At 43.7% G+C, this 27,396-nt stretch overlaps 1 protein-coding gene across 8 annotated transcripts in view; it reads left to right on the plus strand.

Moving 5' to 3' along the window:
- Nucleotides 1-27,396, plus strand: part of NEIL3 (nei like DNA glycosylase 3) — a 73,131-nt gene that overhangs the window by 13,209 nt on the left and 32,526 nt on the right. For 6 of the 8 annotated variants that reach the window (XM_045055194.1, XM_045055195.1, XM_045055197.1 and 3 more), the window contains 6 exons: nt 3,235-3,362; nt 12,406-12,540; nt 12,820-13,033; nt 15,543-15,617; nt 17,678-17,844; nt 25,878-26,035. In XM_045055194.1, the coding sequence (XP_044911129.1) occupies nt 3,235-3,362; nt 12,406-12,540; nt 12,820-13,033; nt 15,543-15,617; nt 17,678-17,844; nt 25,878-26,035 (877 nt within the window). Of the gene's footprint in view, nt 1-1,883; nt 2,773-3,234; nt 3,363-12,405; nt 12,541-12,819; nt 13,034-15,542; nt 15,618-17,677; nt 17,845-25,877; nt 26,036-27,396 lie in introns of those variants that run through there. The other 2 variants (XM_045055198.1, XM_045055196.1) reach the window with 2 other exon arrangements.

Genomic DNA, 27,396 nt, shown 5'->3' on the forward strand with positions numbered 1-27,396 from the left:
AGAAAGCTGGGGTCGTGCCCGAGAGCCATTGATGCACACAGGCCTGTACATCCGGCCTGGAAGAGGGAAGGATACTGCCCCCCAAGGCAACAAGGGGAGCACAGGCTGTGCGGGCCGTCTGTCTCTAGACAGGAAACGTTCCAGGCCCGAGGGCCATTCTTACGCAGCCCAGGGGGGTGGGGGTAGGACAGACCATTGCCTTCCCAACACACTGGAGAGAGGGTGAGTTAGAGACGCGCTTGTAAAACTTGCAGGGTTCAAGGAGATTAAAGCACTGTGGTGGCAGTGGTCACCAATTCCCTCTTGGCCAAGAGGCCTGGAAAACCCCTGTGGTGTCTAGGGCTGTGTGTGTGAAATGGGCTCACGTTGATCACCCAGCCTCTGCCGGAAGCTTAACCGAAGCCAGAGGACTTCAGAGGGCATGGCTGAAACCACTTGCTAGCAACGGGTATTGGGCGAGAATAAGGGATTGCTGACATGGGAGGTGGTGGGGAAAACATGAGTTTAGAAATGAAGGTTTTTTAAATGTCTCCAGGACCTTAAATCCAAGATCCAAAAATGTGTAAAACCTAATCTGTGTTGAGGCAAAGGCCACCCCTAACAGATCTGTATCTGCTCTGTGTATCGTCATGTCAGAGGTGTCCTGGCTGGTTTAGAAGCGCTTTTTACCTCCTGATAGCTTGTCTTGGGAGCCTGCACTGAGACAGACTGTCGTAGTCGGCACCTGGCTCCAAGCACGTAGATGTGAGGAGGGCAGGTCTTCTCTTAGGCAGAATCCCGTGCCTTCTCGGTTCGGGGCTGTAACAGGTTCACTTATGAAAACGAGGCAGACGCGCAAGTGTATTTTTCTCCCACCGAGAATGCAAGCCTGCCGCGACAGGGCTTGGTCATCACCTGGGTCCCGGGGTTCAACCAAGTAGGAGAAGGGGACTGAGAGGCAGATGTTCTGAGGATGTCACATGCGCCTCCATAGCTAGAACCTCCCACGGGTACTTTTTTTTTTAACGTTTATTTTTTGTTGTTATTTTTGAGAGAGAGAGAGACGGAGACAGAGGGAGAGAGGGAGGGAGACGCAGGCTCCAGGCTCCGCGCTGTCAGCTCAGAGCCCGACGCGGGGCTCGAACTCTTGAACCTTGAGATCATGACCTGAGCCGCAGTCAGACGCTTAACCCACTGGGCCACCCGGATGCCCCACCTCCCACCGGTTCTTTTGTGGTTTGGGCAGAACTGGAAGGCTGCCACTTGTAATTACTCCCTGTGCCTCTGTTGGTTGGCCGCTCTGAGCCTGTGATGACCCCCTGTTCTTACTGCGTGAAGGAGGGATGTGAAGCCCGTTCCCCGACCTTCGGGCAGTTGGGGGGATCTGCAGCCCACTGTCGCCATGATCACTGAATGTGGCCTGGGTGGGAGGGCGGTGTCTGCTCCTGCCCCAGTCGGCTTGGGCCACCATGACGAATGCCATAGACCGGGAGGCTTGCAAACATTTATTTTCTTACAGTTCTGGAGGCCAGAAGTCCAAGCTCAAGCAAGGTTCAGGCCAGTTGAGTTTCTGGTGCAAGCTGTCTTCTGGCTTCCTTCTCACGTGGTGTCTCCTCTGAGCACAGGGGACTGAGTGCAAACTCCGCTCTCTCTCCTTGTAAGGATCCTAATCCTGCTGGATCAGGGCCCTCACCCTTATGACTTCATTAAACCTTAAGCACCTCATAAAGGCCCTCTTGTCAAACGCAGTCGAACGCTCTGGAGGTTAGAGTGTCATTGGAGGGGACAAAACTCAGTCCCTAGATGTTTTCAATCTTTTTTATTTTTATTTATTTGTAAATCCATTATCCCTCTGTTCCTTTGAACTAAATACTATGTGTCTTTTTTCACAAGGGCTAATTTCGTAAACTAAAGAATAGAGTGGACATATCATCTTAAATGTTTAGAATGACAGATGTCTGTAAACCACAAGTTTGAGAATCACTGAACAGTATCCTTCGACCATAAGTGGAGGGCAAGTTGGGATTTGCTCCTCGACTCTATCTAAAGTTGTTTTGTAATTATGTCCCTGTCACCCCCACCACCACTACGTCACCCGCAACCAAGATTTTACCCTGGACCTTCTGAGAATGCTGAGGTCCTTTTGAGAAAAAGCAAAGAAAGAAGCGTGTGAAGATAGGAGATTAAGGGTTAATGTGTAAATATAATTATATGTACTTATGGTATCTTATAGTTAGACCTTAGTTTTAATTTTTTTACTATATTTTGAGGGCAAATTTAAATGATAACTTCCAAAGCATATCTCAAGAAGAAAGAGTAAGGATACGAACCATACCAGGATACCCACTGCCCACAGAGGAAAAGAGCCTTACTAATGTCTAAACAGTTGCATTCCTGTCCCTTCTGCACAGAAGGGCTGATACTTTGTTTATAACTTCCTCCATCCTTTCCGTGTTTAGTACATGGATTGTGATCCTAATAATTGTTTGGTTTTGCACGGTGATGGGAGGAAGTGGGTTTCTTTTTCCTTTATTGTTAACATTGTGGTTGGGGAGGAAGAGAAGAGCAGGTCTTGCATTAGATCCCTTTCTTGGGGGAGCCCCAGGCGTCACCACTGATGCCCTACCCCCGACAAGACCAGGGAAACGGCCACTCTCAGTCCTTGGGGCCCAGCAGTGCCCTTCTGATAAAAGCCTGCTGCCAGCAGCTTCTTGTCTTTGGGGGTCCCTCCCACTTCTTCTTGCTTTGCAACCTCTTATTGTGCCTTCCTGCCTTCTGAGTTCATCATGACAGGTAAAAATACTTTGTTTTCATATTTTATCCACTATTTTTAGCTGTTTCGATCGGAATGCTCTTCTGGGACATTGACTAGGCTTCTGGTCAGTGGAAGGCTCTATCCTATTTTTAGTTTTAAAACACTCCCATCATTTTCCTGTGCTTTCTTTTCACAGAGCCATATGGTCCTGGAAGAAACTCATTTTGATTGTGAGCCAATTACTTTCTTATTTATTTATTTATTCATTCATTCATTCATTCATTCATTCATTTATTTTGGCCTCCCTCTTTTAAATGACTACCTAGTAATTTGACAAGATGTATGTAAACAGCTGATTACATTGCTTGACTTGCTGGAGATTATTCTTTTCATTGGGATGCACCTGGGTAGGAAGTATTATAAGTACATTGAAGAATGGAATTGTAATTTTGTTTAGAGTTTGTATGTGTGTTTACGTATGTGTATGTATTCTCCACCAGGCTGCTGCACTGAATAATAATAAAGATTCCAGCCGGAACTTCTCGAGACTGTTTAACGGACACGTTTACAGTGGTGTACAAACTTTGGGGAAAGAGCTCTTTATGTACTTTGGACCAAAAGCTCTACGGTAAGATAAACCTGTACAATGCATCTTATCTCTCTCCGTTTAAAGATGTGTAGGAGGCTTTTCTTGCAGTTCGCCCGGTGTCACATTTAATCCTGTAGAAAGTACTCCATTTTTAAGAGGGCTCTCCTATAAGAGGTTGAGATTCTATCATGGAAAGCCATAAGCAGCAGCAGAATAAATTGTGATGTCATCGTTACTTGGAAGGCTAGTCCATTTATTTCTTTTAGGAAAAACCGACAGGCTGGACGGGCTTCTGGGAGATGTTGGAGGAGCACAGCGGGGCTCTGCTCTTTGCAGATTCCCCACACGGCTCTTCTCCCCTCCTGTTTTCACCAGCATTTATCGTATCAGTGACAGCAGTTTCTCTGCATTTCTAACAGCTCCTAGTTTGGTTTAAGCCTGTCTGTAGATTTTTATATTTTTCCATCTCCCTTCTTTTTCTGAAGTCTTGTATGCAATCAGAAACTTACTTATAGAATTCCAAAACTGTGCACAGCAGTCGCAAATTCTCCATTCTTTCACAGCGCTTTTGCCAAGTCATTGCTAATGTGTTGGCAGTGAACGACGAGCAGTCCGCTACCTTGGTTGACTTAACTACAAAAATGTCACAATGTTTGTACCTGCCAGAGCGTGATCCCCTGTTGAACGTTTGCAGGAAAATGAGAGAGGCCTGTGGATTTGTATCTTTGTCTTCTCAGAGTTTAGCCTAAGGTATCGCAAACTGTAAAGAATGGTAGCACCTCCTTGAATCTCTTTCAACGTGTCTTTAAGATACTGAGCGATTTCACCTTAACAGAAGAGTCCTGTTCCGAGAAACCTCGTGGTTCTAACTGAAGGCGACTGATGGTCACGAGGAGATCATATGACTGGATGATGGTTATTTACTGCACCTCGTCTCCCACACGTTTAGAGAACTTCGGAGTTGATGACATTGCTTTTCCTTTGAAATGGGCTCTCGTTGTTGTCAGCAGCTGCTGTCCTTGGACAAGTATCGCTTCATGGTTTTGTCTTAGTCTGGAAATGATCGCATCAGCATATGCTTACTGGTTCACGCAGTAATGACCCACGGAAGGCTGCATTATCGTTTTGGTAGATGGATGTGATTGAAAACTCTTGACTCTGAACTGAGCGGGACACAACGTGACTCTTACTGAGCCCACGTAAGGTAGTTGAAACACTGATATGTTATTGATTCTCTGGTGTTAGGTGCAGATTTATTTCTGTAGGATGAGAGGGACGTTTTTATCAGGCATTCTCCAGCAGACTGAGAAAGGGGGAATCATCCCTCAGTGCTCGGCTGTCAGTAAGTGTTCCCTGAAGTTCTAAACAAGGGCAATCACCTCTTTAAACGAACTGAACTGGTACCATCCCTGGGGACTACGTGTCTCCACGTATGGATGGAGAAAAGTGCCGTGTCTGGCTTCCTTTCAATTTCCTACAGCCCTAACGACTATTTGATATAATAATTCAAGGTCAGTGGCAGATCAGCTATTGGAATACGAGCCGAGTAACCTAAAATCAACTGTATCCCCCTTCGCAATTTAATATAAGTTAAAAATACACACACACATATGCATATATACACTCCCAACCTGCGCTTCTTAGAATGGGTGACTGTCAAAGACGTGGGATCGCTGCGTGAGGTTGCGAGTCTGTGGGCGCGAGACAGAAATGCAGTGTTCATTTCTGACCTCGTTTTGCTACCCACCGGGCTGCTCTGCATCTTAGAGAGCAGGTAGCAGGAAACCCACTTAGTGATCGCTTCCATTTATCCCTTAATGCGCAGCTTTTTACAGTTAAAAGTGCCCTGGGCTTTAATACATCTTACAGGGCAGGCCATGAATCTTCCTGGTATTCACGCATAGTATTCACGCATAATGGAAGTAGAATGTGGCCCGGCGCTCTGTAAGAGGATCTGCCTTGCAAACATCCACACTTCAGAGGGATACAAATTAGAGTGAGTATTTCTGTTACTAAAAGATGTATCAAAGTGCTCAAGCGTTCCTGTGAGTGCCATAGAAGACTGAACTTATTTGCTACGCGTTTATTTTTTGGAGCCCAGTTGTGGCGTCCTGTGTGACTAATACCTGCACTCCTTCTGAACACTTTAAAGAAGCTTGTCACCTATAACAAAACAAAAATCATTTTAAGTTTTTGGCTATACACGTGGCAAATACTCATTAGAGGAGGCCGAGCCGTAAAGAGCAAGCAGGAATAAATGTATACGTTGGCGGTCTCGCTCCCAAGTATCACCTCCCTTAACTGTGGGTGCATGCACCAGCACACAGTACTGTGTGGGCACACAGACACACACACCCTCCAAGCTGCCATTTTCCATCAAACTGAACCCAGCTGTTACATCCTGGACCAACATTCAAAAGATATTTTTTTAATGAATCTCTCTTTCCAAAGCACTTCGCCATTTCCAGCTTGTGACTTATAGGACTCCGGTGGATTGTATCGTGTTCGGAAACTGTTATCTGAAACGTTTCGGAGGCTTTGCCATTTTAGAGAACCTTTATACATTATCGATTTTGTAATTTATTGGAGTTTAAGTGATACCATCCTCTAAACAGATTTGCGTGAGACAACATGTTTGCTGAACAGCCTTTAAGGAATCTGTCCTACACTACTCGCAAAAGGGTTTTACAGCTTAGACGTGGTTCTTGCGATCTGTCACTTAACATGTTAGAAAAACCGAAGCGTGGGGAGAGATTCTAAATGAAATCATGTACTTTAAGAGGAGTCACTCCTACCATGCGTCTGCCTCACTTGCTGACTTGTCTCTTAAGGATAGCACTTCTTCTCGAAACTGGTCGTCTGGCCACACTAACTGCAGAGTTCCTGTTGACTCTGGCAGTGTTACTGAACCTTCTCTCTCACACAGTGGGTTGGGTCAGTGTGGGTTCTTCTGTGAGACTTTCTCATCTGAAGGCTCTGTGATGTAGGCAAGCTGGGATATGAGGCTTCAGGACTTGTCGGTGGCCATGTTTCCGGGCTTGTGAGGTGGTGCAGGATCAAACCAGCCTGCACAAAGGCTTTCGCCCCTCCTTCCATCCGTTCCTGCGATCCGGCTGCTTTCCTGCCTTTCCTGTGCTTGATTCTTCAGACTTCCCCTCCGATTCCGTGAGCTCAGTATTCCTAAACCTGTTTCAATTGGGTTTCTGTTACCTGCAAGTTAAGAAAACTGACCATTATCCAAAGGTACAGACTTGCAGTTTACCGTGTGTTTTCTCTAAATACATCCTGCGATATAACATACAGCATGGGGACTACAGCGTTGAATAACACTGTATTGCATGTTTGAAAGTTGCTAAGAGAGTAGATCTTAAAAGTTCTCATCACAGGAAAAACATTTTCTTAACTACATTTGGTGACCTATGTTAACTAGACACACTGTGATCGTTTTGCAATGTATACAAATACTGAGTCATTCTGTTGTACAAGTGGAACTAATATAATGCTCTCTGTCAGTTGTACCTCCGACTTAAACGAAGGAAAGAAAGGAGGAAGGAAGGAGGAAAGAGCGGAAGAGAAAATAAGAGCACTCACCATTAAAAGTAATCTGTGGGCAGAAAATTAAACATCTTTAGTTCGTGAGATGATAAATCGTTGACATTTGTATTTTCTATTTCGGTTGTGATGGTCCTGTCAGGCGTAACTGGAGAAAATCTGGGAATCTTCACCCCTTTCGCCCCCTTTTCCTCCTGCACCTGATGGCCTGCATGATCACCAGTCCTGCCTGCCTTTTCCTGTTTGACTTAATAATACACGCCATCTTATTGCAATTTTTTCCTTACTTTAAAAGTAATGCATAAGTCAATTATAAAACATTAAGAGAGTTCCAAAAAGTCTAACGGCAAAAGTAAATACCACCCATAATTACAATCACCAAAAAAGGGCACTCTTAACAATGTTTGTACACATCATAGGTAAAATACAAATTGTATATATACCATAGATTCATACACAGTTTATATCACATGTGCACGGATCATATGATATTTATGTATTACAATCTTCATATAAATGGGAATTTTAATTATATGAGGCTTTTGTTTTACACAGTATGCATATTGGTGTCAAAATATACGTGTGCCTTATTATTTTGCATAGTATTCCCCTAGATCGTGTATCTCACTGCTGATTAGCATTTCACCCCATTTTTCACTCTAATAAATAACTCTGTAGTGAACATCCTTGAGCAGGTATCTTTTACCATTGTGATGTTTCCTTAGGATAAATTCCTAGATGTGGATTTGCTGGATCTTGGTTACTGGTGCTTTTTTTTTTTTTTTTAATTTTTCAACATTTATTCATTTTTTAAAAAATATTTTAATGTTTGTTTATTTTTGAGAGAGAAAGAGACAGGGCACGAGCAGGGGAGGGGCAGAGAGAGAGAGGGAGACACAGAATCCAAAGCAGGCTCCAGGCTCTAGGCTCTGAGCTGTCAGCACAGAGCCTGACGCGGGGCTCAAACCCACAGACTGTGAGATCGTGACCTGAGCCAAAGTCGCTCAACCGACTGAGCCACCTCGATGCCCCTACTGGTGCTTTTTTATATCCCTTTTGAAAGCGTATGGAAATCTATCGTGAGCAGAAAGCACAGGCGTCTGCACCTGGTCATACAGTAGAGAACGGCCCGTGTATGGCCTGCCTTGGCTCTGATTGTGTAGTATTTATCCAAACCTCTGTGTGAGGTTATAAAAGCCCAGAAACATGTTAATATAAAACCCATGCGCAGCACCATAATAGCTGTGGAATGGGGGGCACCTGGGTGGCTCAGTCGGTTGAGCGTCCGACTTCAGCTCAGGTCATGATCTCACTTGTGGTTCGTGAGTTCGAGCCCTGCGTTGGGCTCTGTGCTGACATCTCAGAGCTCTCTACCCCTCCCACACTCATGCTCTGTTTCTCTCTCTCTCTCTCTCTCTCTCTCTCTCTCTCTCTCTCTCTCTCTCTCTCTCTCTTTCAAAAATAAACATTAAAAAATTTAAAAAAAATTGTGTAAGGTTAGGGACCTTATAACAGATTGACCTGGCCTGCTATTCTCAACTGATGACTGTAATTTTAATTGTTAAAATGATTTAAATATACCTGCTTCATAATTCAACATCTGGCACATCTTTGGATCTGGTTCTGTTGACTGCTTTATCTCTTGACATTGAGTCCCTTTGTCTTTCTTTCTTGTTTTTTGTTCTTTATCTCCTATTTCTATGTGCCATAATTTTTTTGGATCCCAGATAACCCTGTTGAGAGCAACAGTAGAGACGGGTAAATAATATTTGAGCTCAAAAATGGTCAGGCCTCTTCCATCAGGTCATGTGGGAGACTGAGGAGTTGAGCTTGGTTTGGATCCTGTTGTGTTGTCATTGGCTCTGGGGACAGTGACATCGAAAACTTGAGCTGCTGCTCAAGCCTTATGCCTCGAGCATGGCCTGGTGTGGCTGCGGCTGGTTCTCTGTGTTTCTGGCCTGCTCTCAGCTTTTACAGACCCTGCGTATTTGTGTCGGGGGATTCCTCCACACGCTTCTCCTCCCCACCCCCACCCCCACCACTGCTGTTGCCTGTCGTCCAGTGAGAGGGGCATGATGGGGAAAGTGGTTCTTCTAGGCCACTGTGCATTTGGACCTCAGGGTTGCACTTTGCCCAGAGCTGCTGACCCTCTCTTCCCCCAAGGCAGCCACATTCTTACTTCCATGTGGGGGTGGTCTCTAGTCAAAGGGCATTTCTTTCTTCTAAGTGGAACAGACGTCTCGTCGTATCTGTGCAGGAATCCTTGACAAAGCTGATTCCCAGTCTCGCCCCTAAAGACTGACGGCTGTTGCTCTGCTTGTCCTCGGGCGCGGTGCGTTTGGCCTGAGCCCGCTGGCCAAGAGCTTCCTGCCCTCCCCGGTGGCAGCCTGCCTGTTTTAGCTCCAAGGAGAGGACTTCCTGTGGGTGCGGGGGGTTCCCGTTACCCCTGAGGGCCCCGGGCTTTTTGTTTGTACCTCTCCCTCGGCTACAGACAGGTGCCGTGCCACCGGGGGGCCTCCTTCAGTGCCCTCCCGGGACTCCCCTTTCTCCCGCCCAACTGCTGCACGCCGTGCGACAGAGCTCACACACCAGCCCTCACACACGAGCCCGTGCTCTCCGTATCTGGGACTCCAGGAATTCTCAGCTGTTCCAGCAGCCACACTCAGGAGTTAGAGGTTCTTAGATTCAGCAGTCTCCTTCTTACCCATTTCTACAGTTCAGTAATTTGTGTGTCTGTGTTTCCACATGGAGGGACTCGGGACTCTTCGGAATTTGGCCTACCTGGCTGCCTGCAGCCCCATGTCTCTGACGGGCTCAAGAGAACTTAGCATTTTGTCAATAATAGCAGTTTTCTCTCCGTATCGGGAGACGAGCTCTATGTGCTTTCAGCTTCCATAGCCTAAGCAGATTCAGAACTCCCTGCTGCTGCTTTCGCATCGTTAAGTCCAGATTGTTTTAGAACTTCTTTCTTTAAATCCGTACCATAAGCTTTACGATAATTGTATTCAACTATTTTACACTTGTTATTATCCTTAGGTCACTTCTGACTACTTGCTAATTTTCATGAGCAGTTGTCTTATTAGCAATGTACAGTTGTCACTAAGATGAACCTCTGACACCATCGCTGATGCTATTTATGTTGGTGTAAGGATGTTCCGATCTTTCTGATGGAATGGGGCTGCTGTTGAAAACAGGATCAGGTATCACTTACTGGTCTGTGTTAGGAGATTATTTCTAACTAGAGGAATTTTCCCAGTATCACTTCAGTTTTTAGTTTGGACATAATTCTTTTATATCAGAACTTTGGCTGCAGGTGACAGAAGCCAAACTCCACTGAGTTCAGTGATTATTTATTATAAGAATACGGAGTATCGTACCTGAAGATAGGACAGTCGGGTTTCAGGGAGAACTGGAAGCAAAGACTAAATGCTCTGAGGACTCTGCAGTTTTTGATTCTGTCTCTCACTGTCATCTGCTGCAACCTTCCTTTCTGCAGACAGGCCTCTCTTGGCTCCTCTGCTGCCCATGTTGGGTAATATTCCCGGAGACCATTCCCACATTAGATCTCCTAGTACTCACAAGAAACTGATCTCTCTGCATCCCGAATCCACAAATTCGTCAGGAGAATGCTGATGAATCCAGATACTGGATACTCATGGACCCAGCTTGACTCAGTTGTGCATTTCTGAATCAGCTATGTCAAGGCATGAGATCTTGAGGAAGGGACACGAGGTGAACTCAAAGTTGGGCCTAAGGCCCCCTGTTGGCAGGCAGTCATACTACGCAGAGTAAATGATCTTGGGTAACCAGTCCGATTGGGGGTGAAGGAGCTTGACAGGATCAGGAGATAGAAACAAAGATCTAATAAAATTTTCCTAACGGGTTGATGATAACGAGTCTTAAAAAACATATCTAACTCTTGAATGTAAATGTGATAATGAGCCTATGTCCTGGTCTATAAAAGATCAGTATGGCAATTTTAAAAACAGTACAGATGTTTAGTGTGCCTCAGAAATTTTCACGATGCTGGTATGCTTTTCTTAGTTTAGTGTCAAGGGTACTTAACACAAAATGTGGTACGTTGGGACTCAGTAGTGACAACATTCTGGAGTTCAATTAAAAGAAATAAAAATAAACTAAATACACTTTTGTACGCACATTTTCTTCTAAATTGAATAGATGTATAAGGCCACACAAAAAAAAGAAGCCTACTTAATTTGATTCAGGGCTCTTATTGGGGCTACTGTGGCAATTCGTTTGGGTCTTAACCTTTGAGATATTTTATGTGGATGCAGTTTCATTACAGAAGGTGATTTAGAACCCACTTTATGAGCCATGCAACTAAAAAGATTTTAGATGTGATGGCTTCTGGGCATGACAGCTGTATACCTTTCGCTGGGGTTGAGCCTCCAGAAGCTAAATTATGGAGTACTTACAGGCACACATTTTTCCTGTCAGGAACTATGGGGCATGTAAAATGCATTTGTGATTGATAGTAGGGCACACAGAGTTTAAAACCCACATTTTTAAAGTTAGACTGGTTAACCTTGTACAATACTGTAACGCGGTGCCTCGGAATTAGAAGCACCGTGCGGTAACATTTGCTGCCAAAAGAGCCGTATTTATTAACTCAACAAAGCTGTAAGGAGAAGGATCAGAAAGGCGGAACACAGTATTTCATCTCGAGAATCATTTGCGATCTCCATCATCAGAGGCCTCACAAGACCACTTTTTCTCTTGCTTTCTTTCATGTGTGCGTGCATGCGTGTTTTTACTGGACATGCTAATCAATCCTATAAAAACTGAAAGGTTCCAGATTTTTCATCACTGCATTGTGGCTTTCAAGCTAACCGTAAATATTTATAAATCCCCTCTTCCCAATACGTATAAAGGTAAAAGAAAACTAAAAGAACTGAAGACAATAGCATTTTGACTCGTTCTCTTTTGATAACGTAAGATTTTGCAAAAAAAAAAATTGCTTCATTGTGCATCCCGGAGCAAGGGGGAACAAAACAGGGTCTTAAACCGTAGATACCGTTTTGGAGTCGGTAAACACTTGCCATCCATTGTGGCTAGAAATACAGAATTTGAACGTTAGTGGCTTTATAGAATTTATATAAAAAACAAACAAAACAGAAACAACTAGAGGCAATTTAAATCTAGCCTCATCTCATCCCAAGCCTTTGAATCTGAGAGAAAGCGGAGACGCTAGATTGTTCTGTGAATAAAAGTACTTCATCTGACAAGAGAAGAACAGGGTATGTGTTCCTGAGCTTATTGTGGGGCCCTATTATTTTCCTAGGAATTTGTTTTATTTGTGGTTTGAAAAACTGATTGTCACACCTAGTTTTATAAGGATACAATGCCCTAACAGAAGAATATATAATACGAACTACATTGTTTGCCCTCTGAAAGCGCCTGTCTTGACTATCATTTGTTTTCTTATAATCCAAGAAGTGAAACGAAGGAAGAAAAACTAGATAAACAGTATACTTTCTGCCACTCAAAAATGGGTCTGATGTTGTTTCAGGATTCATTTTGGAATGAAAGGCTCCATCATGATTAATCCACTGGAGTATAAAAATAAAAATGGAGTTTCTCCTGTTCTTGAAGTCCAGCTCACCGAAGATCTCATTTGTTTCTTTGACTCATCGGTAGAATTCAGGTAAAAAGGAGAAGCAAAGAAAAGTACTTGAGCTGGAAAAGTGCAGAGTTAGAGCTGCGGTTTGAAGTGTGAAGACAGGTAGATGTTGTAAAAATGGTTTATAACTGATAAACACTCATTTTGGAAGAGGCGTCAGATAATCTAGTTTGTTAGGGTCTTTATTGTTGGGCTCTAGAACTCTTCTGCCCTGATTAACGGAAGGTGTGTGTATCCGAGATCATTTTAAATGACACTGTGTGAAGGCTTATGATGAATGTCTTTTATATTTCCTTTCTACAGAAACTCTACAGAAAGCCAACAGAGAATAAGAATGATGGAAGAATTAGATGTATGTTCGCCTAAATTTAGTTTCTCAAGAGCAGAGAGTGAAGTTAAAAAGCAAAAAGGACGGATGTTGTGTGACGTGTTAATGGACCAGAAAGTATTGCCTGGGGTGGGGAACATCATCAAAAATGAAGCTCTCTTTGACAGTGGCCTCAACCCAGCTGTCAAAGTAGGTGATAAGTATTTTTTTTTTTTAAATGATTTCTGTATTTTTAAATACTGTTAAGGGACCAATGTGTGACACTTGAGTCCGTGTTGCAGTAAAACATTCTCCCCAAACAGAGACTTTGAGGGTGTTTGTTGTCGTCAGCTTCTTAATGAGGCCAACACAGACCACTCTATTGTTTTTAAGTTTATTTATTTATTTTGAGAGAGAGTGGGTGAGGAAGGGACAGACAGGAAGGGAGACAGAGAATCCCAAGCAGGCTCCGAGTGGTCAGCGACGAGCCAGACGCAGGGCTTGAACCCACCCACAGCTGTGAGATCATGTGTGACCTGAGCCGAGATGAAGAGTCGGACTCTTGCGCGACTGAGCCGCCCAGGTGTCCCCCGACCACTCTGTTTAAAATTGCCCTGTGCATCCCTTTGTCCCCACCTCATGTCCCCCATCGTCCCTAACTTGCCTTGGTTTTTATTATCCCCATGCCATGGATCACTTTTTGATCAACCTAACTTGTACTTGTTATACTTACTACTTAAAATCTGCCCCCCGCCCCCTGCGGCCATGCGGTCTCTTAGGAGGAAGGTGTCCGTTTTGCGCACTGAGGTAGCCAAGCGTCTAGAATGCAGTGTCTAGCACATGGAAGGCATCGAAGAAATACCTGTTGGGGGTATGAACGAAGTAAGCTCACAGCTTGCTTTTTGAACCCAGCCTGTTAAATTCACGCTCCACACACATATTCCTGCGTGTAGCTGTTCTGACGTTAGCAAATGCTTTGTTGGTGGGATAAGCAAGGAAGAGGTTGAGGAGTAAGAGGTTAGTGGGGGGATGGAAACAAAATTTGGAGCATTTGTTAACTAGCTTAGACTGGAATGAAGGGAAAATACAGATTTCTGGGGAGGGGCGCGTTTTCAGGACAAGGACCGGGTTTGGTTGTTTTTTCCTTTTTCTTCAACAGAAGAGACACAGACTTATTTAAATGAGAAAAAAAATGGTAAAGAAGGGCAGGTTAAATCTGTAGGAAAGAGAATGGTGATTTATAGGGCAAAGTTGTAAGAAGGTCAGAGAGCTTACAACTCAGACCCAGGTAGAAGGCTATGTATATTTTAGTTTCTAGGGAAGAAATCTACCTGAGGGCTTTTACCTATATCCAACTAGTCTCTCTAAACTAAATCATCTTCTACATGAATCCAAAGGTACCTTTTGATTTTTGTGTAATTATTTCGTAGTTTTTATTAAATCCAGTCCAGTAAGAAATAAGTCTTAAAAGAAACCAGTTAATGACTTTTCTAGATTAGATTCTGCTTTTTGACTGTTGGAACAGGTTACTTAAATTTCTGTAACATGGGAGTAATTAATAAAACAGATTTTTAATAAGAATGAGCTTTTTAAAATTACCCAGACCTCTATGGAAAACGTTTTTGAAAAAAAGAACCCGGAGTATTGTTATTATCTCTAATAATCTAAGAATTCACTTCTTACTTGTATATCCAGCCAGCCATTCATCTAGTAAAGGAGCATCTGCCCATAATGTCTGGGAGTTTAAAAATTAACGGCAGTTCTCAGGTTTAGCTATTCGCCCCTTAAGAGCACATGCACGGTTATTGAAAAAGTACAGTTTAACATTGCAACGTATGAGTGAATCTGTTATATAAGATATGGGAAGAGACAAGTGTGTTGTAGAAGCGTATATGTTTTAAACTTCAAATGAATGAAAAATATACAGAATACTTTCATACTGTTTATGTCGATTAGATGATTTTAGGTTTTATGGTCACTGATAAATGAGTTTCTCTTGTATATAGATGTATGTATACATTCACGTACATAAACAAGGATAAGTCATCAGAATTTTTCCTGGCCTCACCATTGAAACCAAATGCACATGGTGAATAATTCTACAAGGATAACAGTGAGATTTATGCCAGGCTGTGTCACAAAAATTTCTTCAGGAAGGTCTATTTCTGAGTTCTTCCATGTGTTAATAAGTGCTCTGATATTAATGCATGTATGTAAATTCATATCTTTTTTAGGCCTAATAGTGTCCTTGATGGTCATCTATTCCTGTGCTGATTTTTCCCTCCCTTCCCCTTCCTTCTTTTTCCTTTTGTTTTCTTTCTTTTCTTTTCTTTTCTTTTCTTTTCTTTTCTTTTCTTTTCTTTTCTTTTCTTTTCTTTTCTTTTCTTTTCTTTTCGCAAATCCAGCAGGACTTTTCCAGGTGGCTGATAAACAATGCTGGGACTTTGAAGATGTCTGAAACAGAAGAGATATTCAATAAATACTTGAATTTAGATATAAAATTTATAAATAAGAGTGGCAGTTTTTAATCCGTAGTCCTATCACGTAAAAATAAAACCATCGTTACTGACACTAAATAAATGTGCGAGAAATAGAGTTCTGGAAAGTATGCATGTATTTGAAATCTGTTGAGAGTTCTCTTAGAACTGGCAACTGGTATGATTTTTGTAGAGTAATGAGCAAATTATGAAACTGTCCTCACTTGTTTTTCTATTTGAAGGCTTGTCAGTTAACAGATGAACAGACCCATCACCTTGTGAAAATGATACGTGACTTCAGTATTCTTTTTTATAGGGTAAGAGCAAAATTTTTTCTACTTGTGAAATGTCAACCGCTTCCCTTTTCATTGCACCAAAAATGTTTTGGCTGTATGTAGCCATCTAGTGGCCAGTGTGTAGAGGTACAATAAGGGAGAGTGATGTGTGGGCATAATGAACATCTGGAAATTTTATGTCATGGCTCAGTCCAAACTTGTCTCACGGTAATTATTTTAAATTTAGACTAAGGTGGGGAAACAGCCATGTTAGCATTTTACTTACAGTCTCCTTCTGTTTTGGGGTATATAAAAGTAAAATGTAAGAACTCTAGAGAGAGAACTCAATTCTTTGGAATAAATAGTCCTCCGTTCAGTCAGATTTTGCCACTTGCTGTCTGTGTGTTTTACATCATGTAGGTAATTTAGGTTTAGTTTCCTCATCTGTAAAATGGGATAATAAATTTTCTCCATCTACCAGAAAGACTCTTTTGAGAATGAAATAAGTACTTGCTAACCTGTAAATTTTGGAAGTTGTAAATATGCGTATACATGTGCATATAGTGTTCAAAAAACAAATTTTATCTTTTAAACAAGGTATCATGAATGTGTCATTTTTTTTTCTCCACTGTCCATTTTCTGTATTCAAAATTTTTATTTTCACTCTGTTCAGAAAGGCAGCTATGATAGGAGTCTTCATTAATTGGCCTGGAGTGTTACTGAACCTCCTGCTTTACGTGTGTGCCTTGAGTATTATGACTATTTTACTTCTTGAGAGAGAGAGAGAGAGAGAGAGAGAGAGAGAGAATGAGGTGAGTGGGGGAGGGGCAAAGGGAGAGGGAAAGAGAGAATCCCAAGCAGGCTCTGCACTGTCAGTGTAGACCCTGATGTAGGGCTCGATCTCATGAACCACGAGATTGTAACCTTAGCCAAAATCAAGAGTTGGACGCTTAACCTACTGAGTCACCCAGGAGCCCCATAACTTTTTTTTTTTTTTTTTAGTTTCTTTAAATGTTTATTTTTGAGAGACATAGAAAGAGTGGGAGCAGAGGAGAGGCAGAGAGAGAAGGAGACACAGAATCTGAAGCAAGCTCCAGACTCTGAAATATCAGTACAGAGCCCAACGCGGGGCTTGAACTCAAAAACCACGAGATCATGGCCTGAGCCGAAGTCGGATGCTTAACTGACTGAGCCACCCAGGAGCCCCACCCCATAACTATGTTAATATTCTGTATGCTTACTTATTCTTCCAGGGAAGGTGATTATAGAGAACTATCCATTTTCTGCCCCTGTTAAGTTGGGTATTTTAATACGTCGTTTAAATCGATAGAGGTTGTTTGTGTAATTTTCATCTTACGTATGGTGAGTCATATTTCTGGGTCTTGAGATTTTCGCAGTGCTGATGTAAACCCAAAACATCCTCTTTTTAGGAGCTTTAAGTATATATATGTGAGTAGAATAAAACTGTGACAGGGAATATCAAAATGTCTTTTGAGTTAGAATGTATACCAAATGGAACATGTTCTTGGCTAGGAAGGCATTTGAATTTTTATTTTCTTTTTTAGTGAATTTGTAAGATGAAAGGTGAAAAAGTATTGTCAGATCAACAAAGAAGATGATTTCAAGGTTTTGGCCCTAGAAATAATGTTTTGTTTTTGTCTGTTGAAAGAAAGTGAGCAGCTTTAGTGTTCTAAAAATAAATCAGATTTCAAGCTAATCTAGTCTTTTTCTTATAACCACATAATTATGTTTAATTAAAAAAAAAAAACCTTAAAAGCATGAGAGACATTTTACATTGTAGAACTTTTATATCCCATTTAGATAAAAAGATAATGCTATGCAAAGGATAATTTTGAATACTAATAAGTTGTAAAATAATGACTTAATTATTTCATACAAATGTTGTTTGACAAATATTGCTGAATCTTGTCAATACCTTTTTCTCAGATGAAAAGAAAAGATTATATGGACATATGTACAAGCATGTAAATTTTAACCAAATTATTTTCAGAAATGACTTTCAAGAACGTCTCTTTGGCTCCTTAGCAACACTGTCTGATAGAAATATTATAATGTTTGGTTTTTTGTTTGTTTGTTTTTAGTGCCGGAAAACTGGATCTGTTGTCTCTAAACACTATAAGGTTTACAAGCGTCCTAACTGTTGTCAGTGCTGTTGCAAAATAACTGTGTGTCGCTTAGGAGAGAGTAACAGGATGACATATTTCTGTCCTCGCTGTCAAAAAGAAAATCCTCAACATGTTGACATATGGTGAGTTACCTAGTGTAAACGTATTTACCATTTGCCCTAATTGGCTAACTCAAAAGCTATTAGTAAGAACATAATTCAAAGACATTTGAACCCTTGGAAGGAAATGGTAAATAACATTATCAAAACACCAGGATAGGGCTCCTGAGTGACTCAGTCAGTTGAGCGCCCGACTCTTGATTTCAGCTCAGGTAATGATCCCAGGGTCGTGGGATTGAGCCCCGCGTCGGACTCCGCCCTGAGTATGGAGCCTGCTTAAGATTCTCAGTCTTCTCTCTCCCTCTCCCTCTCCCTCTCCTTCTCTCCCCCTCTCCCCCTCTCCCCCTCTCCCCCTCTCCCCCCCTCCCCCCCTCCCCCTCTCTCTCCCCCATCCCCCACTCATGCACACTCTCTCTGTCAAATTAAAACAACAACAACAGAAAACAGGATAAGCGGAAGACGATAAATGGACCACTTCTGGATTCAGTAGAACAAATGCAGCTCAGATGTTAATATCCAGGGTTTGGTTTTTATCTTGTCTGTAAAATGATTACCAGGAGGTGTAGATAGGTCAATAATTGGACAAATGCAACTCTCTTCAAAGGTTTTTGCTTTAGTTAGAAATAATATTAAAAAACCTAAGCCACATCTCTTTACAAAATTCTTGTCTTATTGGTTAAATAATTGGCTGCTTGCTAAACAAGAACGCGGTGACTCTTCTGGCTGCTGAGTATGTCTATTCCAATTACGCCTTCCAGAACTAGGGAAATAACCACAGGATAGGTTCAGGGACCCACTGAGATGGGTCTGAGCTATGACTCCATTGATCACCTGACCTCTCTAAGCCCCTACTTTGTCAGTGGAGCGCAATGCTGTTTTGAGTCTCTTTGAATTAGCCTCTGTTTGGAGCCACTGTCCAGTGGTCCCCAAAAGGTCTGATTACTTCCTCTTCCCCAGTGCTCAGTTACCCTGGTAAAAGGCTTTAGGTCCCTTTGGGAAAGGCTGGGACAAATATCAATAATATAAAGGAGTGTTGGGCGCCTGGGTGGCTGACCCAGGTGTCTCACTCTTGATTTCAGCTCAGGTCATGATCTCACAGTCCGTGGCATCGAGCCCCATGTCGAGCTCTGCGCTGAGCATGAGCCTCCTTGGGATTTTCTTTCTCTCCCTCTGTCTCTGCTCTTCTTCTGTTCGCACTTTCTCTCTCTGTCTCTCAAAATAAATAAACATTTAAAAAGTAATAATATGAAGGAGTGTATGTGATCATAAGCCAAAATAACCAATACAGACACAAAGCACATGAAGTGCTGTAAGAGTTCAGGGATGTTAAGTGTTTATATGTACACACAAAGCTGGAAAGATGTCATAGAAAAAGTGTGAAGTTTGCTTTTCTTTTTTTTTTTTAATGTTTTATTTTTGAGTGAGTGACAGAGCATAAGCAAGGAAGGGGCAGAGAGAAAGAGAGGGAGACACAGAATCTGACGCAGGCTCCAGGCTCTGAGCCGTCAGCACAGAGCCCGACGCAGGACTTGAACTCACGAACCGCGAGATCATGACCTGAGCCGAAGTCTGATGCTTAACCGACTGAGCCCGCCAGGCACCCCTGAAGTTTACTTTTAAAAGACAGTTGGCACTTTGGTGAACTGAGAAAACAAACACCATTGGGAAGGTGGAGCAGAGAGACCCTGACCGTTAATGAATAATCACGACATGGTCGAGGGATGACGGTTACACTGGCCAAGCCACAGGAGGCTCTGGGTTGGTGGATCATAAAAGCCAGTTTTACAGGTAGAGTGGGATCAAAGACTAGGAATTATTAGCTGTTCTGGGAATGGTTGATGTATTGCCTAACTCAGGAGATTAAGGACTCTTCATTGGGGGGGGGGGGGAGGCCAAGAAGCTGGTGCAGTGACGGTTGCCGGGCCTGAGGCCAGGACCCTGGGAACGGAGAAGAGGAGCGGGACTTCGGTTAAAAATCTTAAAAGTCAGCGAGAATTTTGACAGGTTTGCTATGTAAGGTGATGTAAGAAGTTTCAGACCAAATAATAGAAATGTTCACTCAGAGGGTCTGGGAGAGTTGGGATAGAGTAGAAAAGATGAATTTTGTCCATGTAAAGCAACAGTGGACTGTCTGAAGAGATGTGTTATGGGCCCTGTCACAGTTGGCAGGTCATGGCTTGATGGTTATTACGGGCAAGTCTTCGTTTTGTTTATTTATTTATTCATGTTGGAGAGAGGGAGAGGGAGCACCAGCAGGGGAGAGGCACAGAGGGAGAGAGAGAATCTTAAGCAGGTTCCATCCTCAGTGAGGAGCCTGACGCGGGGCCGGATCCCATGACCCTGGATCATGACCTGAGCCCAAACCAGGAAGGAGTCCAACGCTCAACTGGCTGAGCCACCCAGGTGCCCTTACTAAGTGAAATACTCAAAAGAAATCAGTTCACAGGGAATGTAGAGAGGCAGAAACCAAGGTCTGAGCTTCAGGGAATATCCAGAGTAGGAGCAAAAGAGTGAGCCAGGAAGACACAGTGATGTGCTGAGGAATAAGTGCCCAAGCAGGGAAGGAAGCAGCTGTGGACCCTGGGGAGGGAGGCGCCATCTTGCCCAATGGCAGGCTTAGGCCCACGGGCTGGAGGTGATGGGCCGGAGGCGATCTATGGGGGAGGCCCCCATCTGCACCTTCCCCTGTGTGTCTGCGGCAGTCTCCCCGCCCTCCCTGCTCCTGTGGTTTCCTTTTCATCCCCCCTTCTCTTGTTCTAAGCTCCCCAACCACTCACAGCTTCTTCCTCTCGGCTTCTTCACCCCACCGTACTGACACCAAGATCTGAGGTATATTTAGATAATATATTTATTGTGCAGATTTATGGCTTTCTTAGTTTTAATGTTATAGGTGTACTCTTATCTGACCAAATGTGTATGATGCAGTATCTGGCAGAAGGACATTGGATAAATGTTTGTCTCCTGAATAAATGATTGATGTTCTATATTTGTTTTCTGTGAATTGATAGTTTTGGGGGTTTAAAAAAAAAGTATGCTTCCACATGATCAAAGAAATATGTTGATTATCGTGTAAACGTTGATTCCAAAGGTTGTTGGAAACTAGGTTTTAAAGACTGAAGGGTTCCCTGCAACATTGAAATAGCAGTTGGGCAGCAGCATGGATGTTCTTTTTATTCAGTGTTTATTTTTCGAGAGAGAGAGAGAGAGAGGATGTGTGAGCAGGGGAGGGGTAGAGAGAGAGAGAGACAGAATCTGAAGCAGGCTTCAGGCTCTGAGCTGTCAGCACAGAACCCGACGTGGGACTTGAACCCACAAGCTGTGAGATCACGACCTGAGCCGAAGTCAGACGTGTAACTGACTGAGCCACCCAGGCGCCCCTAGGTGTTCTTTTTATTCAAACGTTCTTTAAATGGTGCTTTATTTTGCCTTTCTTTTTTTTTAATTAATGTGTATATTTCTACCTTTGAAAAAATAGTCTGTTTCGTTTCGACAAAGCAAAATGAGTTTCCCATACTTGTACGTAGTTTCCATTGAGAAGTGCAAAGATTTCCTTGGCGACACCCTCATCCTCCACCTGTATCTTAAGTCTTTGGTTTCTGAGAACACAGCCCCTCCCCATTACCTGATAACCTGAGATCATAGTTGAACCCGCTAGTGTTTGCAGTCACTGAGAGTATGTCCTAAGAGAAGCAGGGAAAGTCCCGGAGAAAGCCTTGAGGTTGCCTTCACTTTGCTGATGAGAAGAAGAAGAGGAGCGCTTTGGAAGAGCCCTGGGAAGTGATTTAGAGAGGGACATCCAGGCCGTTAGAGCAGGTGGGGCTTGAGGGATGACAAGCAAGAAATGGTGATCTTCCAGAAAGCAAATTCAGTAGATAACGTAGGACAAAATTCGTTCGTTAAACCTCTCTTTGTGGCATATCTTTGGAACTCTATATTGCAGTGGGAGGAGATCTTCTTAAGAAAAGGCTCTATGTCCATGTATGTGTAAGATGTCAGATAATGACATGCAGTGCTTGGAAGAAGCATCAGCCTCAGTGAGGGGACACATGGCGACAGGGAAGCTCATTTTCAATAGGTTGGGTGGATGAAGTCCCTGAGGAGACTTTTGAGAAGGTCTGACGTAAAGATCAGGGGCGGAGGAGAAGGCGACTAGAGAAGCATGAAGAAGTCTCTGGTGTCACGGAGAGAAAGAAGGCAGGCGTGACTGAGCGGAGCAGAGTGAATGTGGGTGCAGGGCTGCTCCACTTCGCAGGGCCCGCCCGGCCGTGAGAAGTTGCGGTTTTATTCTGAGTATGCTCGGATGCCATCGGAGGTGTGGAACAGGAGAGAAGTAACCGATTCATATGTCAAGTGATCACCGTGGGCAGCGTGGGGTCCACTGACTTTGAGTTAGCCAGGAAGCCACTGGAAGGTTTTGAGCAGACGGATGACGTAAACTGACTTGTGTTTTATGAGGATTGTGCGGCCACTGTGTGGAAAAGGGACTGTGGTGTGACCAGAGTGAAGGAATGACATCTGGGTGCCCTCACTAGTGCCAGTGGTAAATGATGGCAGCTTGGCTGGGGTGGGGTGGGGTGGGGTGGTAAAAAAAAGGTTCTTTTTATTTTTTTTAAATGGTTTCTTTTTTATTTATTTTGAGAGAGAGAGAGAGAGCGCGCGCGCGCGCGAGCGCGCAAGTGGGGGAGGGGCAGAGAGAGGGAGACACAGAATCCGAAGCAGGCTCCAGGCTCTGAGCTGTCGGCACAGAGCCTGATGTGGGGCTCAAACCCATGAACTGTGGGATTACGACCTGAGCCAAAGTCAGACGCTTAACTGACTGAGCCACCCAGGCGCCTCTTAGGCTATATTTAGAAGTTCAGGTAGGGTTAAGGACTGAAACTTAAACAATTTAGGGGACTTCTTTATGAAAAAAAATATATTAAAAAGTATGAATGCAGAGTTTGCTCCTACTGTGAATATTTAGAATAAGAAATAGACAACAAATTTTAGTTTTTAAACCCCGCAGACATCAGACAAGTAAGACTCTCTCAGCTACCTGCCGCGGCTGGGTGATTACCTTCTTCCATGTTTTGGCTCCTTGCCTACTTATTGCCTTGTAGTTTCACCATCAACAGCATCGTATTTTTTCATTATCGATAGACGAGCAGTTCGTCCTTTGGCTTCACAGTCGGCTCTCAGTGGTGGCACATCTCTCGCTTGCCCTGTACCGTTTTGCTCAAGCGCTACTTGCTGTCTGTGGGGAGGCCCTCGGAGCGACGGTTCCTAAAACGTCCGTGTGCACCACAGTTTTGTGGAGGGCTGTCTGCACAGATGGCTGGGCCTCGGCCCCGAAGTCGAAGGCCCGGGGAGGACCTGGCCTGAGAGTCTGGGTGTCGGACAAGTTCCCACACGATGCTGATGCTGGTGGCCCGAGGACCTGGGAGGAGACAGCCAGCCCTCGGCTCTCCCTCGGCTGCCTCTGACATCTCACCTCTTCCAGGCTGATCCTGGGCTGGTGGTAGGGGGGTGCGCGTGGTGAATGGCCTTGCAGCCTGGGTCACCCTGGCCCTTGAGCGAAGGATGGGCGAGCTGTCTCAGGTCCTTCTCCTGAAAGTCGAGACGGTGCAGCGCTCCCGACGCCACCAGGGCACGTGGTCCCTGGCACCGGGCAGGTGCGGGATAGTGCTGGCGGGGCACGGGCCTTGCCTACCAAGAACCCCGGGGCGGACACCGCCGAGGGTGCTGTCAGCCCCCGGCAGGCGGCTGGGGTTCCTACTTGCGTTGTTCCCGGTCCCCACTCCGATCCCTAGAGGAGAACACACTGAGCTGTGGAAGCTTCTTGAGCTTCAGGGTACGTCTGCCCCTGGAGCAGAGCCTACGCGATTTGCTGGTGCACTGGATGTGGGATGTGAGGGTAAGAAGTGTTAGGAATGACTTCTTGTGGGTGTTTGGCCTGACGGGTGGAGTACACAATGATGGCGTTTACTGAGATGAGGCAGTTGCAAAGGAGTGTGTGTGTGTGTGTGTGTTGGGGCTGGGGAAGTGATCATGAGTTTTATTTGCACTAGCTTCCTGTGGTTGCCATAACAAACTACCACAAACCTGATAGTTTAAAGCAACTGAAATGTATTCTTGCACAGTTGTGGATGCCAGAAGTTCAACAGCAGTTTCACTGGGGCCAAAAGTGTGGGCAGGGCTGTGTTCCCTCCAGAGGCGCTAGAGGAGAACCCACTGCCTTTTCCAGCCTCCAGAGGTTTCCCGGCTTCCTTCGCTTGTGGTTTGCGTCACTCCAGTCTCTGCCTCTCTGGTCACATCGCCTTCTGTTGCGTGGGCATCAAATTCCCTCTGCCTCTCTCTTCCAAGGACACTTGTGTTTGGAGTAAGGGACCACCCAGATAATCCAAGGTAATCTCCCCCATGTCAAGAGGACATCTGCAAAGGTCCTCTTTGTAAATTCACCTTTACAGGTTCCTGGCATTATGATGCGATGCCTTCAGGACACCGTTCCGCAGTCCGCCACTACATGAGATTGGAAATTCCTGTTGCACATCCAAGTGGGGATTGGAAAGAATTTCTCGGTAGTGATTAACAGTTGAGCAGTAAGGGGAAAAATGCTTCCAAAGCTGCCGTATGGAGGTCACAGTGAATATATGCTTATGGTTAGTGAAATCTATAGGCTAGAAGATAAGGGAGGTGAAAAATTGGAGCTTGTTGAAAATCTGAGGATTACTTAAATTGTGTTTATTTAATTATGAATAAATACATCTTGCTGCCTTTCAGAGTAAGTTGGGAGGAGGGCAGGAGTTAGGTCAAGCAAATTCTGTGGAAGGTCTGGTACTCCATAGGAAGAAGAAAAAAGTCAGTAAACATCAAAGGGCCACAGTGACATGTGTCTGATTTCCAGATTTGCTTATGTTGTTTGTTATTTCACCAGACAAGGGTGAATTCAACAACTGGTGTAATTATATGTAAGGAGCAAAATGTTACAGGAGACCAGGTACCTCTGGGAGTCAAAGAACTCATGTTGTGAGATGTAAGGCACCGTGGCTTTTACCAAAAGAACTTTTTCTGTATTAATGTTGGGAATAAAGGGACCTGTGATGCTGCCATGGTGCTTACCCACGTGACATGCTCTACAGAATGGGGTGCTGTTGTTTTGTAAGTGTATTTATTCATTTATTTAGAAAGCAAGAGACTGAGAAAGAGAGTGAGCGGGAGAGGGGGAGAGACAGAGGGGGACAGAGGATCTGAAGCGGGCTCTGAGCTGACAGCAGAGAGCGTGACGTGGGGTCCGAGGTCGTGAACCGTGAGATGGTGACCTGAGCCTAAGTCGGACGCTCAACCGACTGAGCCCCTCAGGCGTCCCGGCACGATGTGTTTAAGAGTCGGACTTTATCAGAGCTTTTGAAGGCATTTTGTGTAACGACAAATAGCCAGTCAGGAACTCCAGTTGGAAAATCATGATTCACTTTTGTGTCCAAAAATCAGGGTTGGTTTTACTGTTTTCTTACTAATCTATTATTAGATATCTAACATGAAACAGATTTACCCGAAGGAAAGTACGCCGAGGCTGGGGATCTTTTTCTTCATTACAGATCAGCTATTTGGTGTAGTGCTTAGTGGATAGGGTTGAGAAATTCTGGAGAGATCTGGACATGAAGGAAATGTAAAATGTTTCTCGTTCTGCTTTCCACGTTCTAATTTCTGCCCAAGTCTTTGCTTCATCCCCACCTGCCAATTGGGTTGAACAGAGATATCCTAGGTTGGCTTTGGGAAGAGTGCCGCTTACTTAAAACATTATTTGAGAAATGCTTCCTAGTGGTTATGTCAAATGTTTTTAGAGGGTTTTAAAAAAACAAAACCACAGCTCTGACTGTAAACAAAAACATTTATTTGTTATTTCTGTCTTTAATAGCAGTCAGCGGGACGCACGCGGAACCATTTTATTCTGAGATGGTTAGGGCTTGTACACATTTGGGTGTTAATGTTTCTGTAAGAGTTTCTAAAATACCCTGAATGTATAGGAACAAGGCAACCGTAAGAGTGGTAGTGGTTAACGTTACAAAATTCTCTGGTAGCACGCTGCCAAGGAGAAGCACCACGGGCACCTGGCCATCCAGCAGAGGGGACCATGTGGCTCGGAAGTCTGAGGAGCAGTGGACGTGTGTGGTCTGCACGCTCATAAACAGGCCGTCTTCGAAGGCTTGCGATGCTTGCCTGACTTCAAGACCTCCCGGTAAGACTGAATTTTGATTTTGAGTTCAAAGGCGGCTAATTATACAAAGCTATATATCTTGTTCCATCTTGATATTTCCTAAGTAAAATGCTTTCTTTCTGCAAGGTTTAAAGGAATTGCCAGCCTTTGCATGTAAACCATGCTAATATTCTGTTCAGTCCTTTTTTTTTTTTTTCTTAAACGAGGAGCGAAAACATGCTTGTGCTAAAAGAGTATGTGCCTTTGTATCTCAAAAAACTGAGATGATCACATCTGTTCTCTACTATTTCTAATGAATTATTCAATAAAGCTTTGTTTTATGCAGATTTCAGCAACTTTTGAGTTTGTTATTCAGTCCAAGCACTTCATAAACTGAAAGGGAGGATTTCTGTAAGAATATCTTTGCAGGTGGAACAGAAAAATGCTGAATTTTTTCTCTTCTTTATCCTTCCTACCCCTTGTTATTAAAATCTTTACCCAGACAATTGTACTGATTTCATTGAAATCCTTCAAAATAACTCTTTTTACAGCTCACAATCTCATGCGTTCAGAGAATGTAAAACCTCAGAGCGAACCCGTGATTAGGAACCAGCTCATTGATGCAGTTTCTATTGTGTTCTCAAAGTGTTCTCTCTCCCTTCAATTAGAGATGAGAAAGTTCATTCTTGACTTATGGACCCCACATTGTGGTCGCTGTCACAGGGTGTTTTGTTCTCTGGGCGAGAAGGGTGGGCTCCACCCATTGCACAGCGTTGCTGGAAGGGACCACGCCTCCTCTTTCTCTCCACTCCCCCCGTTCGGTATCTTTCAGCACAGAGCCCTCAGAAGACCACAGTCTGAGGCCTCCTCATTCATTCCAACATTCTGAAACGCCTCTCTGCATCCCATTAACTATTTTCTTGTTATTTTTCTGAGTACGAAAGACTACAATTTAGAACATAGTATGGATTCCAAAATGCTAGGAGGCTTTGTTGAAGCGTTTTTAATTAGTGTCAAGTCTTTGTAATTCATCTTTGTCCAATTTTAATAAGGCTTTCCCATTATGTGCCATTCACAGAAAGGGGAAAATGGGTGATGGGCAATGAGGAGGGCCCTTGTTGGGATCAGCACTGGTTGTATGTAAGTGATGAACCACGGAAATCTGTCCCCAAAACCAAGAGCACACTGTATGTTAGCCAATTTGACAATAAATTATATTTTTAAAAAAGAAACATTTTTAATGAATGTCAAGTCTTTGTAATTCATCTTTAATTTCAGTAAGCCTTTCCCATTATGTGTCATTCACAGAGACATTTCCGATAATCCAGAGACAGGCCTCTAACTGCTGATCTATATACCATCCCTTAATTACCACTGCTTTATTGTGTTGCCTAATAGGAACA

The sequence above is a fragment of the Felis catus genome, chromosome B1 (assembly GCF_018350175.1).
Source record: "Felis catus isolate Fca126 chromosome B1, F.catus_Fca126_mat1.0, whole genome shotgun sequence".
Lineage (NCBI taxonomy): Eukaryota > Metazoa > Chordata > Mammalia > Carnivora > Felidae > Felis > Felis catus.